The sequence below is a fragment of the Micrasema longulum genome, unplaced genomic scaffold, assembly GCF_059751315.1.
Source record: "Micrasema longulum isolate JH-2025_06_02 unplaced genomic scaffold, ASM5975131v1 h1tg000323l, whole genome shotgun sequence".
NCBI lineage: Eukaryota > Metazoa > Arthropoda > Insecta > Trichoptera > Brachycentridae > Micrasema > Micrasema longulum.
The window spans coordinates 1,164,070-1,179,298 of record NW_028277527.1 but is presented as its reverse complement, the minus strand read 5'-3'; the positions used below and the strand labels follow the sequence as shown (position 1 = coordinate 1,179,298).

General features: G+C 32.9%; 1 protein-coding gene across 1 annotated transcript in view; it reads left to right on the top strand.

Moving 5' to 3' along the window:
- The window catches only part of LOC148282485 (F-box/LRR-repeat protein 16), a 188,294-nt gene that overhangs the window by 93,002 nt on the left and 80,063 nt on the right, over positions 1-15,229 (top strand). The window contains exon 4 of the mRNA XM_088225023.1: positions 10,881-11,076. Within this exon, the coding sequence (XP_088081149.1) occupies positions 10,881-11,076 (196 nt within the window). The remainder of the gene's footprint in view (positions 1-10,880; positions 11,077-15,229) is intronic.

Below are 15,229 nucleotides of genomic sequence, written 5' to 3'. Positions count from 1 at the left end.
GATCGCTCAGGAGAATCCATTTTCAACTATACTGTCAAAGTAAACGTATTACTTCCGTTTCTTCCGATTATAATCGCCCATTATACGAAGAAAATCCATTCTCGTAAATCCTTCGATAGCCGCTGATGTACTAACTTAAAAAATCAGATCCGGTGTACTTACATACCTCAAGATACAAGAGTCGATAGTGTATCTTTGTAATCGCTCGGGAGAATCCATTTTCAAAAATAGTCATAGTGAAGTTATGGCTTCCGTATCTCCCGATCGTAATCGCCCCTCAGATGAAGAAAATCCTTTCTCGTAAATCCTTCAAGAGCTTGTTATTGTGTAATATAAATAAGGGTAATACGAGTACTTATTTGCAGCCATAAAAGCGAATTCGCAATATTTTTTACAATTTTTGGATAAAATTTCAATACTTTTATAAGTCCTTTAATATTCATATGGAATGCGACAGTTGAAAATTTTAGAAAAAAGAATGCCAATTACAATGACGATCCCGCTAGTGTAATGACTTAAAACTCATGTGGATGCTAGCCTTAAGCCCGAAGGGCTTTGGGCTTAATTCCCTGTTAGATTGCCAGTTGAAAAATGCTTTATTTTTCAGCCCCAGATCTGTGCTTTTCACCAATATAATTAAGCCTTTTGGCCTATCGTGAGGCAAAATAAATAAATTTCAAAATCGATATTTGCATCAGAAATTAAATCAGCTATTTGCAAAAAAGTTCACGGCTTTTAAATTTATTTATTAAAATTTTAGTACATACATTTACTATATGGTACAAAAAAAACCTATACAATTCACCTAGAAACTAAAAATACTTCCCTTTCGATGGTTTCGTCAATAAAGGATCTTGACCATTACTTTAGATAGTAAATTTTTCTATCGTAAACACATTGATAATATTGTAAACAAATCTCTCAAACTTCTCGGTTTTATCAATAGAATGACGACGGGCTTCAAAAATATTCATACTATCAAAACTCTTTATTTCTCACTAGTTCGACACATCTAAAATACGCTTTCCTATTTGGTATCCATTCTACAGAGCTAATATTAACCATATCGAGTATGTCCAACACCGTTTTCTAAGAAAAGTGGCATGGTTGCTCGGATTACAAAGGGGCAATTATTCCTATTTTGAAATAGAGCGATCTCTTAATCTGTCTTCATTGGAGAGACGTAGAACTGAGATGGACCTTATATGCATTTTCAAAATAATTAATGCTATAAGTGATATCCTATCTCTGTTGCAATCAATTTCTTTTCATGATCTCAACCATGTCACCAGAAGTCAAAATCTGCTATTTATTAAATCTTCTAAGAGCAACTTTTGTTTTTATGCCTCAATGTCCAGAATGTGTAGATTAGTCAATTCATCACACGACTTGAAATTCTTTGGGATAGATCTTCCAGCTTTTCGTAGATCGTTTTCGTCGTTTGGTGTTAGATATGAGGATTTTACATGATATTCTTAATGGACGTCTTGATAGTCCTGTTCTGGTTTCTGAGTTGGCCCTTAATGTACCTGGCTACCGCACCCGTCACACGAATCTATCTCTTTTCCATGTACCTACAGTTCGCACCAACTATGCACAGAATTCTCCTCTGATTCGCTTGACGCGTAATTATAATTTATTCCTCAATAACATAGACATATTTAACAGCAGTAAACTCACTTTTAAAACCAAAATTAAAAAACTCTTATATGAAAAAAAATATGTTTCTTTATAAAAAAAAATATATTTCTACATTATAAATTTAAGTTGTTTCTATTCACTCATATCAAACACACACTCACCCTGTCCATAAACCTACCCTCACACCCATATACAATCACACACATATTCACATACCTACCAAAACCACACTCCACTTTTTTACACACGCATCCTCACACAAAATAAAAACTCGCACACATGCACTTCTATGAATTATATCTAACTGAACTGGATTTTTATAATTGTATTTATGCGGAAAACTGATTTGGCTTTATTTAATGGTTTTTTTTATAATGTTGTGTATATTTTTTTGTATCGCTGTTGTTTTTCTGAATAAACAAAACTAAAATTGAATTAAAATCTCTTCGCGACTAAAACAGTGTGGGATGAAGTTGGATTGGCATGATTTAGCTTGAAATCTCATGTCTTTTGTTTTTATGAATATATTGTACATCATTATTTCATGGCCCTTATTTGTCTTTGCTACATAGTTTTATGTTCTTTTTGTTCAGTTTCTTGAATTTATGCTTCTTCAGGTAACTGTTGTAATTGGCTTAGGCCGTATATATAATAAATAAATAAATATTGTACCCTGGCAGGTTTATTGCTAAATGGCAATTTCTTGAAACCGACCAATTAAATTAAAAGCGATATTCTTATCATTTTAGTTTCAAAACTACTGCAAAAACTATTCCTTAAATAAATACTTCATTTCAATAATGTCGGGGATCAAACCCAAACCTCTTTCATGGTGAACAAACTCGCTGACCATTTGACCACGACGCGGACAAATTAGGAACATTATATTATAACGTAGTTTGTAACCACTTATTCATATTTTTAGTTGTTTAAATCCTTGTATGATACTTTGACCATAATATTATTTACACTGCTTTGTTTCCCAGAACATATTTTACATAATTAAGTTAAAATGTTCACTTCAAAGGAAACAATGTGAAATAACCCCCTATCCCCATTTAAAGTGCTTGAAAAATAAGGCCCATTAGGTAATGATGATAAATAGGGGCCTTTGGCCAAAACCTAATACTCTGTAAGCAAATCTCACTTTGATTGGTGAAGCTTGTCACTAGAAATTTCACCGTAGTCCACAAAGGGGAATATTAATATTTATAAAACTAACATAATGTTTACTGATTATTACAAATTTATTCATAAACAGGCACTATACAGTATCTAGAAGATATTTCTTCAGTTCTTTTTTTTTCATTTGAAGATATTTCATGTTAATGATGGTTTGTGGGAGATCATTGAACAATCTTGGAACAACGCAATTTAATGTTCGCTCTCCGAAATAATTTGTAATCGGGGAACAAACAGGGAGCCCTTAGTTTTCAATCTAGTGTTGTGAGTGTGGGAATCTCTTTTTTTATATTCCGGATCAACAAAGTGATCTACAATCAATTTGTAGTCACAAAGTTGTTTTAACGGCAGGACATTACAGAATTAAAAAAAATATACACCTTCCTCCATATGTTTCGCCTCACGGATAATGCTATCCGGTACAACCCCCCTCAACAGTCTCACCTGAATATCATAAATTTTACCCAGATGAGACTGGAAGGTGAGACCCCAGACACGCACCCCGTAAGATATAATGGATTCAATGAGCGAGGTGTATGTATCTTAACGTTTTGAAAGGGAGTATGCTTTTGATTCCATAAATCACCTTAAGCCAGTACCTTAATCTGTCGCAGATTCCATCAATTATCTCTCTATAATTTAGTATTCTGAGCATCTTTATGCTGAAAAAAGATAATCCAGAAGTACATATATAATACACACTTCGTTGGATTGAGGAAAAGAGGAAAGTAAATTCTTCACTGACTGGGAATAAATTGATTGAAATAATCAATTCGCCGAAATGTTAACAAATCTTTTTGAAACCTTCAAAATTATTTTTGGAAGCCACCAGATTTGTAAATGCGTCAGGAACTATAACAGAGCCAGTGATTAGGGATAACCCAAGAAGATTTTTAGCGCTGGCGGATTGAAGGAAAAAAAAGAAAGGTAACCCTTCCTAAAGGGGAAGATTCCCATCGCGATTGCCAATCATTACGAAGAACATTATAAGACATTTTGTTTGATCAAGTTAACAGTCAGATATTGAATGTCATACTGAAAATATGTATGTTTTTAAAATAATTATTTCGTTATTAATGGAAGAATTGGTAAGTTTTAACTCCATATTAATTTGAATCAATCACACACCATGTATTATAATAAGTTCCACAAAAGTGTATAAATTATTCTTATTACTAAAGTACTAGCAGGTAATAGTCAGCTATCATATTTATCTATTTAATGATGCCTGATGGGTAGGTACATAAAATAATAAAATGACTAATCAGTAAAAAAAGTCAACGCATCTCGATAGAAGACCTCTACAACTTTTAATATTTTTGACTTCATAGTTTCATATTAATATCCCTAATTTTACCGGCGTCAAATTTCGGAGCAGTAATAAGCCGCGGCGTCAGCAAATGAAAGTTTATGCTGGAGGAAATCAAACAAAAAAAATATTCTTTTGAATACGTGTCACCGTTTATTATACACGACAAGACCTACATTGAATATTAAATAATAATTTAAATATAGATTTTTTTTCATGTTTTTCGGTGTTCTGGAAATAAAGTATACAATCTCTGTGTGAAATAAAACTAAAAACATGAACAAATACTTTTGACTTGATGGCTACTTTTGAGTTAAAATCCTGTAAAAAGGAAGTCGATTGAAGATAAGTCGACCTCATGATGTAATGGTTACAATAGTCATTTCCAGAAATTGTGTCTTTCTTCGGTAAAGTTTCGGCAAATTCATAAATCATTAAAATAAATAACCACAACGTTAGTGCTTCAAATATTGTTTTTATCTTCTCAGATCGGTTGATCTGTGATCGACTAAAGGGTGATTTCTGAGACGCTGAGTTCCAGCTGTCCTTTATCTCTTTGGTGGTCTTCCAGGCATACGGTGATCAGCTGGAATTCCATGGGCCACGGTATAAAGGATTTTGGAGCTGTCTATTCTATCGACGTGATCTCTCCAGAATCTTTTCTTTGTTCTGCTCCACCATATATTGTTTTGGATACCTCAAGTCCGACTAATTTCTTGATTCTGGATTCAGTCCCTCAGGGTTTTTCTTGCGATTGCCCTCAGTACTTTCATCTCTGACGTTCTGAATAGATTTTTTGTTCTTACCGTATCTGCCCTTGTCTTTACTGCATACGTCATAACTGGTCTGGCACACGTTTTTTTGTGTATATCTGGTATACTCGTACCTTGCTTTCAATCCGCATGTGTTTATTGTGCCATTCGATATTTCCTTCTGTTTTTAAAAAAAAAGTACATTCAACAACAACAACAACAAACCATCACGCTGTTTAAGGGTAGGCAGAAAGGATAGAACGCCATATCACTCTAAAAAAATGAAATATTAATAATAATAATATAATGCATAAACTATATAATCCATAATATCTCTTAGAGCGTATTTCAATCAACTCCGTAAAGTCAACTCGAAAAGTAAATTTATTTACAATCCATTGCCCAAAAAAAATTATGTTCAAAACTCCTTTATTAATCGCAGCTGCTCCAAATTTAACTTTGTCCCCATTTAGATATTTTAAATACGAAATTTTGCGACTTCAAAAAAAACCTTTTTAAAACACTGTAAAATGAAACATTTGTCAGTGTGTAATGAGTTCATGTTCCTTTAATTATTTTCATATTATTATCATATCAAAATTTTGAATTGGTCAACTATATTCTGCTAATCCCTCTCCTCCACTCCTCCACTCTATTTCTTCATCCCTTAAACTTCTTACGTGTTCTTTTTTCTATTGTCTTATAAAACACATATTTTTTTCACTGTGTTACATGTTCTCTCGTTATATTTGTGAAAAACTTTAACTGGATGTATGTACTATTTTTATATATTATTATTAAACAACTGTTATTTTTCCTAAATAAATAAAAATATAATAAATAATAAGTTTTTTTAGTTGCGTGCGTGCAATGAAATTACCATTTTGAATGGATTTTTTAGCATAAAAATTGTATGTTGAATTAATTTTTAAAAAACTAATTTTAGATGTTTACGCTAACGAAAATTAGCCACGTTCGAACTGGCAAGATTATCAACTTCTTTTTGCGAAAATTTAATCAAATTCTCTTTACTATAACACCAAAGAAAACAATACAACTTTTAAAGCTTTCATTGTACCCGTGACTGCAGTACAGTCGATTTGTGATCAATGAAATCCACAAGGCCAGTACATTCACCTTTTTCTAATTTTCCGATGAAGGAGTCCAGTATTGGTTCAAGATTAGACCGCAGCCATACACCCCGGATCCCGCTTCGGTTTAGGGAGTTTAACCTTCACGTGGTCAGTTAAAAGGGGGCAGGGGTAGCAACGTTTGACCAGTAAAACAGGGCTTCAACCCCAGCCAGTTCACGTCAGCAGTTTCGGCGCCAAGTCAGCTCATTGCCAATATCCGGTCAGTTTGGCTTCCCAACGGAAACGAAGCGGGTTTCCAATCTCCATTACGTCTCTCTTAGCAGTACAATAATTTACGGCATCATAAATCGTCAATTCGGCGCTGCAAACATAATACTTACTTTCCGAAAATGATATTAATTTATGCCCCGCATCACATGCTTACTTTCGCTGACTTAAATTTCTGACAAGATATTGGGCAAACAATACTTCTTGTAAAGTAGATTAAAATTTTTACTCAACGCAATTTTTGTACAAAAAATACCTGTCAGTACTTAGTTTTTTTATGAAATCCCAAAAGACAGCAAATTTTGAAGAAAGAAAAGAAATGTCATAAAATATGTTTTTTTTTTCTTATGATATTACATTTTTTTTGACTATCTGCAACTCATTTAAAATTACCACTTATAAGAAGATGGCAATCAAATTGTGGTAGAGCGGGGTTCGACCCGTTGCTCTCTGATCTGTGAGTCCGCAACACTAGCCACTAGTTACGGGACCCCAACCCGGTTCTAAAATGCCATGTATAAAATCGATTTTCAGAAGAGAATTATCTGTAATTTTCTAAATCTTCAGAATAGCTTGAAATAAGACTCAATTTCAAGACTTTAACCCACAAACTAAAATAGTTTATTGTTAATTTTCAATAATTAATCACTATTTTAAATTATACCATGTTTTTTTTCTATGTGTATTTACTGACATATCTACTAAAACTGTTGAAAACTAAAAAACCCAACAAATTATAAATGATGCCTTTTTCCGTCTTACTACCGAAAGATTTTCTATTTCAAATCCAATAACTGTATTTTTCCTTACTTTTTCTTATTGTGACTGCGTGCAATTTCACAACATTTATTTTAAAATTTCATAACATCATCATCATTCCATGTCCGCTCCCTAGTTGGAGCATATGGTATCCACAAAGAGCCTCCATGCATATCTGTCGGCTGCCAACTCCTTTGCCTCCTCTCAAGTCAGGTTCTCGTCCCGAAGTTCTGACATAAATTGCCGGCGAACTGCCAGCAGTGGACGTCCAGGACGTCGAGAACCTGATGCCTTGTAAAGTAGGCAGGCGTGGTTAAGTCTTTTAGAAGGCATCCGCAGTATATGGCTTAGCAAACCGTATTTCCTCCGCTTGACGACAGTTGTCTGCGTTCGTTCACTTATTACCTCATTCCCTACAAAGTCAAACCACCGCACACCCAATATTCTTCTGAGACACCTATTCTCAAAACTCAGAATGTTGCTTTTTTTGGCCCCAGTGAGGTGCTACGATTCGCATCCGTAGAGGAGAACAAGTGTTATGCAGGCGTTATATAGGCGGCATTTATTTTTTATTGAGTAAATAGCCGATCTCCCGACAGCCTTCATACTGTTTAATGTGGTGCCTGCTACTTCTTACCGCACTCCCAGTTCTTTTTGAAAGCTGCCATTTTCTGTAACATATACTCCCGAGTATTTGAAACTCTCAACCCTTTCGATGATTTGGTTCGACAGAGTCAGAGGATTTTGAGCATCAAGGCACAAAGTATTACAAAGTATATGGGTTTTAGAAATATTGATTTTAAAATTAATGTTTGTAATTCTTACACCTACTTAGTGACAAAAAAACCTGCTAACAAACCGGTTATGCAATTTAATGGGATTTTATTTTTATCTTATTCGTATGTATGTGTGTATTTGATATATTTTTGGTGTACACATTAGAATTCAACTTATTGCTTACCTTATCAAATGATGCACGCGACTGAGTGATCACAACATTCGTGATCGCTTATGTAAACTTAGAAAGGTAAACTCTAGCGTAATTAATTTTGCGCGGTGAATTGAAAGTTGAACTAACGATTTACAAACTGGGATACGCGAATTAGTGCAAAGGAAGGCGCAAAGATTCTGATATAAAAGCGTACGACGCAATTAATTAAATTATTATATTTCTCCCAAAGTAAATTCAAATAATGAAAGTTGAGGGCAGTTATATTTATGATGTTCAAATCAATATGAACCTTTTTATAAAATATAATACGTACCTAGATAATATTTTAAGTTTCTATCTCCAAACGTTTAAATGCAAGTTTGGATTCTACTAACAGGGACCCGATAATCATCATTCCCTTCCCGCACCTAATGGTGTATAGGACACTGCATTGGTACACCAATCGCAGCATATATTGATCAATTTTGTAACATAAAGGTAATATGATCAGTCTAACGCTTCAGGTACCAGTCCAAGGACTATGAAATATTATAGTTTGAAACCACCCTTTTAAATAAATATTTTATAACAACCATGTCAGGAATGGAACTTGAGACCTCTTGCATGGTAGGCATTCGGGCTGACCATTAAACCACGTGGCCAACGACCCGATAATAATGAGAAGTTAACAGAGTTATATATCTCCAATTATCGGCTTTAAAGTCAAATCTAATTTTCTGTTCGAAAATATGTATATTTGTACGTAAATTTGAAGTATTTTCGACAGTAAACAGTAATTGAACAAGTTTATTTATACTTTCAATGTGAATATTCAATTTTTCATACAAAACACTCAATTTTACTTTACAGAAAATTTAAAATAACTCTGTTAACTTCTATAAAGCTACCACCAATAAATTGTCCATAAAGTTACCACTAATAATTATCTGTTAACTTTCTATCTGGTCCCAGGGCTGCTATTCTGAATCGTCTCTAGTCCCTAGAGAGTGGTGGATTTTCATTTTTTGCATGCGACTATACTTTGCTTCGAATATGGCCACACTGATGATTTAATAATCATCAAATTAAATAAAGCCTCCGTGGTGTAGCGGTCAAGACGCTTGACTCACGACTGGTAGGTTACAGGTTCGATTCCCGGTGAGAACATAAAAAAATTATGTGATTTTTCTCAAGCCTGGGTGTTCTGAGTTGTAATTCCACCACTGTATTTAGACATCCTGGCATTCTGTGGTGCAAAAAATATATATATATATGTAGCAAAGTGTAGTCACATGCAAAAAATTAAAATCCAAAAATTAACCACTCTCTACGGGGTAGAGTAGATTCAGAATAGCTTCTCAGGGAGCTATCAAGATCGACACATATGTATTACAACTAAACGTAGATGTGCAGAAAGCAGCCAGTCCACAATTTTGGAAAAATTAGATGTTGGTGTTATCGGATGCAGTAAGGTCAATTCTATGCTCTATGCTTCTATGCTACAAAAACGTAGAACTAATATTGTTTCCATATATATGTTCGGCATATTAAATAGTATACTCGATGTTCCATCATTACTTGGACAAGTAAAATTCAATATTCCGACTCGTATATAACAAACTATTGCCTCAATTCTCCGATGACCCGTCTTTGTCGTATTGTTAACTCAAGACAAGATCTGGAGATTTGAGATGATTTAAACGAGCGCTAAATAAATAGTCCAGATCTTGTCTTGATGTCCGTTATGTTTGTCAATGCTTCTTTTCTTTTTTAAAAATATTTTGATTTATTCTTTTATTGTAAAATTTAAAAATTGTATACCTGGACAATGTTTGTTAATAAATAAATGTTCTGTTAAAAACAAACTTGGTGCGAAGTAGATTCGAGAGTGGCTCGATGATTTTATGATAGAGAAAATACAAAAGAAATTTCTAAGATATCTCTACGGGAGAAAGTACGGGTATTATCCTTGGCTCTACCCGACCGAGTTTCTCCAGGGTATGCTTGGCTACAACAGTTTGGAGACTAGAAGGAATGTATTTGACCACACATTTTTATCGATTGTTTCGTGGTATAGTCGATTATTCTGAGATTATCATGAGCATTTGTTTGTATGTTTCATATTCTAATATGCAGTACCAACCTGCCGATGGTTATGCTCGTTGGAATGGTTACCGCTATGCTAAATAAAATCGCTCATTAGCTCAATCACAAATAACTATCGACGTGCTAAAAACATGTTAGGCATTTGAACGATCACAATGAACGTGCTTGAATTATCGCAGTCATAAGTCAACGCGTGTGTCGGTTTGTTTTTTGTTTTCCTTGTAAATAAATATAGTTCACTGGCGAAATCTCGGCGTTTATATTGCATTTAATAAATAGTAAGGAGTATCTAATACAAAAAAGTTAAAACTTTGGCGACCACTTTTCTGGATATTTGGCTTGCCAACCGCCGGCTAAATGCAATTAATAGCGTGATAAATAATAAATTAATAAATAAAACTAGCAGTTTTTGAATATTTTCCATATTTAAACCGATGAAATTCAAATATGTGATTGCGCAGAAGCAGGATTATGGTCGTGAAACGTTAATATTTTGACATTTAATATTAGGTGTTCACGGATGTTCTATTGTGATCGCGAATACAATAAACACCCATTGTGAATTTTTTTTATCACGTCGCTTATTAGCACCCAATAGTTATTTGTGATTGAGCTTCTGGATGTTGATCTGTTCCATGTATCCGAAGGGATTTTCTGTAGCGAGATTCTCCTACTATTTTGACCAGAGTCTGTTTATGAATTTTTTTCTATTTATAATGTGTATGTCTTGAATTTTACTTTGCAATGTACATGTTATTTTTAATAAATTAATTGAATTGAATCAGAGCCTCCTTGCAGACATCGGCCCCTCTCAGTTAATGGTATCTCTTTCTTTCCAGTACATTCCCTACCCAACCTGACGGTGCTGTCCCTGTCTGGCTGCAGCAAGGTGACCGACGAGGGCGTGGAGCTGGTGGCGGAGAACCTTCCCCGGCTCCGGGCCCTAGATTTGTCGTGGTGCCCCCGGATAACGGACGCCGCCCTGGAGTACATCGCTTGTGACCTCAACCAGCTCGAGGAACTGACGTTAGACAGGTAGGATACTTAATTGAATAAAGCAGGGTATAATTTTTACTTTGTTGGTTGGCAAACCCTTTTAGACATAACGTTAACTGACATAAAATAGACCAATGGTTAGTAGACATAACATGAATCCTAATGATAACCTGATATAAAATAAACCTTAACGTTTTTCGGACACAATGTGAACTTTAACAGTTCATGGGTCCAAAGTGCACCTTTTTTTACTGGTTGCCGTAAGAAATAAAATTTTATTCATTTATTTATACTTTTGCATTGTTTGTATTCTTTTTTTATACAGAATAATGTTCCCTCACTGGGGTGTCCCGTGCCGAGGGAAACATTTTACAAAATGTGAAACATGCCTAAAATTAGCTATTTAACAAAATTAACAAAATAATAACAATAAAAAAAACGTAATTAAACCAATTAACCTAATTATAATTAACATAATAAACAATAAAAAACAAAAATATTCACAAAAAACATAACCAATTTATATAGACTAATTAATAAAATTCATAAACAGTGCATACATTTTACATATTTGGCTTGATCCACTCATATAGATGATGTACCTACGTAATTTGTACTCTCTACAAAGCACTCTCTTAATACCCATCCACAATTCCTCTTTCTTCTCTAACTCATATAGTGTCCATGCGGCTCGACCATGGAATCATATATATCCACCATCAAAGATGTTACCACAGTATCTCTATTTAAATCACGTCTGAAGAAACATCTCCTTTCTCTTCCTTAATCTCTCCTCCTTTCCTCTTTCCTCGTTTTTCCTTTTTCCCAATGAGTAATAGTATTGATTTAAGGTACTTTATAAACAAATGCGTTTACTTCTATTTTTATTATCATTAGCTTTTCAATCTTTATTTTCTATTGAATATGTTTTGTAAATTAAATTATAAAAATAAAACTTTTGTTTTATAGGTTGGTTGGAAGAAATTGCCACTTGGCAATAAGCCCGCCAATGTACAAATAACATTATGTACAAAAAGTTAAATAAGCAAATAAATAAAAATAATAATTTGAATCTGAATAGATGATTGGCACAAAGGCGAAGTTTAGTGTTTTTTTTTTCCACGATTCCTTCTTAGACTTGATCTATTTGAATTACTAGTAAGTAAGTTTTGGTTCATAAATATATATTTCAAACATTGAAAACAATATATTTGTCTTATTTTTAAAAGTTTAGTTTCTTGGAACAATTGGAAAGAGGGATAAGGGCGATTTTTGTGAAGCAATATTTTTAAGATAATTTTTTGAGTACTTTCTAATAGTTTAATATGGTTGTTTAAAGCTCCCCCCATCTAATTATTCAAAGTTTATTTATAATTACTTCAAAATGATCGTTAGTCCTTTTAAGTTGGCAGTCAATAATTACTCCCAGGTATTTATTTTATGCACCTTTCAGACTTCATTTTTTCGCAGTTATTACGCAGGTATAAAACTTAACGTTGGGTAAATATTTTGAATCAAACTTACCCTGTTGTCTATTAATTTGTAACGTTTCTGCACAACTATTTACAAATAAATTCAATTTCATATTTGAAAGAAAGTTTAACAATGAAATTAACAATACCTAAAATTTTGCAATATTGCAACTTTTATCTTCATGGAATATAATATGGCAGCGTTGAACGCTGTTCTTGTAACATATCGTATCAATTCTCTTTTGACAGATTTAGTCTGTGTTTTCTGCTTCATATTCACTTTTTATTTTACGATGCAAGCGGCTAGACTTTAAAATTGTTCTCCCCTTTTGTGAAAAAGGCACCCTCTTATAGCTTTCTACTGAATCATTAATCGTCCCGGTGTCTGTTATTTTTTTATCACTATTTCACCATTCATATGGATGAAAAGCTTTTTATTAAAATCTTCATGATCGTAGAATAACGACGCGTGCGATTTTCTTTAACTTAACATGAGAGCGGTTTATTTTTTTAAAAACTTTTTATGTCATTTATTTATTTTATTTTATTTTTTTAACATAAACGGCAAATCTGCCTTTTACAAACATTTATAATATTAACATATTTGGCTTAATATTTTTTTTCTTTTTTTTCAAAAACATGAATTTTAAAAACAAGATTTATAAAAAAAAAAATCAAATCAAAAATTATACAAGATTTATATTTAAAAAAATAACCTTAAAATTATACAGCATATTCAATAGAAAGTTTAAATAATAAAACATTCTACAGTAAAACAACAAGAAAATCATAAGTACTGTTTCACACAGCTAGGCAAAGTGAACAAAAAACTGTATATGAAATGCATGAATAAATAAATATAATTACCATTCACCATCTTTGAAAAAGTTCAAAAGGTTTGTTCTATAGGAACAATACCCTACACTAAATATATCAGATAATAGATCTAGTAGAAAATTGAATAGTTTACTTGAAATCCCTCATCAACCCAGACTCGGGTATATCACTTATTTTTCATAGCTCCAAAACTGTTCAATGCATTTTATATAGACGATATGATATAGATGAATTATTTGAATGTACTACGTATTTAATTTTTGTTGAAATTATGGATAAAAAAAACAGATTTAAAAAGCTTCTTTTAAATAGCAATTACCTACTTCTATTATAATTTTCTTATTTTTATTGACAAAAAAAATGTGTTTTAATCTTAGAGTATGTATATACTCTAAGGTTTTAATATAAGCACTTTTTAAAAAAATATTCTTCTAGTAGCCTTTATTGAAATTTATAACAAGCTATAAACTTACGCACAGGCCATGCCTTAGTGGGTTTTTTTGTTGTTATATAATAGTATATTTTGTATTTGTAACTCGTGTATACCTATTGTAAAATGCAAAGAAAAATGTAATAAATAAAAAAATAGTTGGAATATCGGCGTGCGTGCGTATAATAATTATAATAATAATAATATTTGGCTGATTTATATAGCGCCATTTTTGTAAAAAATCACCTCAAGGGCGCTTTACAATTGTATATCTTAACTTACATTCTAACTAAACTTAAGTGATACATTATATTTCCAGATTTAAAATTGATGGTATGATAGTGAATTCAAAGGAAGCGAGGTTTGTATGCTAAGATATAATGGTGTGACGTTTTATGCTTTTTGTCTATCTCTACGGGGAAACGACGAGATAGTTTGTTTAAAAGTATTTTGTTTACAAGAAAAATTGAAAAGAAGGCAACTGATTTCACGAAGCCTGCAGTAGTACCTATAATGAAAAATAAATTACTCTCTCTTTTTTTTAAGGTCACACCTAATGTTACATTGTCATTTTATTAGTGTATCGATTACAAGGCATCTCGATTATTATTTACGTGAAAGATGATTAATCTATCTCTTCAGGTGCCGGTCTGGGGACCTATATTGATTTATTCTTGTAGATTGGGTTGAAAAAAATTGCAGTGAAAGGGCGTATTTAAATCAATGTTACGTTTCAAACTTTTCTGCTTTGTGCGTAGACAAATGAATTCAATACCTACATACAATAAGGATTACTGTCAGTGGTCATAAAGTGTGATTAATTATTGCGATTAATCATTTCAATTTCAAATGAGATCAAGAGTGGCAGTTTTGTAATTTTCTTCCACCTTATTTGCTGTTGGCAAGCATTTTCACTCTGTTATGCAAAAATGTGTCGAGCCACAAAATAAAAATTGCTTTATTGTCAGAACCATGAACCAAAAGTGATATGCTTACTTTTTTTTATTACTTTGATTTGTTTAAACTCTTAAATTCTCTGTGATACCCATTGAGGTATATAACTAGAGTAAGCATGAGCGTTCGAAATATGGTCCCTCAACCTGCGGACAATTAGCATATGTTTGATAGAACGGACTTTAGTTTGTTTCGAGTGTCCGCCGGCTACTTTTGAACTTTTGTCTCCTCGCAATTACTAAAATGTCTATATTTTTTTATTTTTTTTTACATATTTACCACAGCAATATACAAGTAATTATTTATGCAACAAATAAATTCAGTAGTAAAAGTAAACATTCAAGTTTTTTATTTTTGCTGTTGGTTCATCTAAACTGCCTAACTAGGGATAGCTTCCCCGTTCTAAGGCAGTAAATTGTGTATTTTATAATGATATTTAAAAGTATTTACAGTTTTATCATAATGTGTGCTTTTTCAGTCTTAAAGGTAAACAAATTTA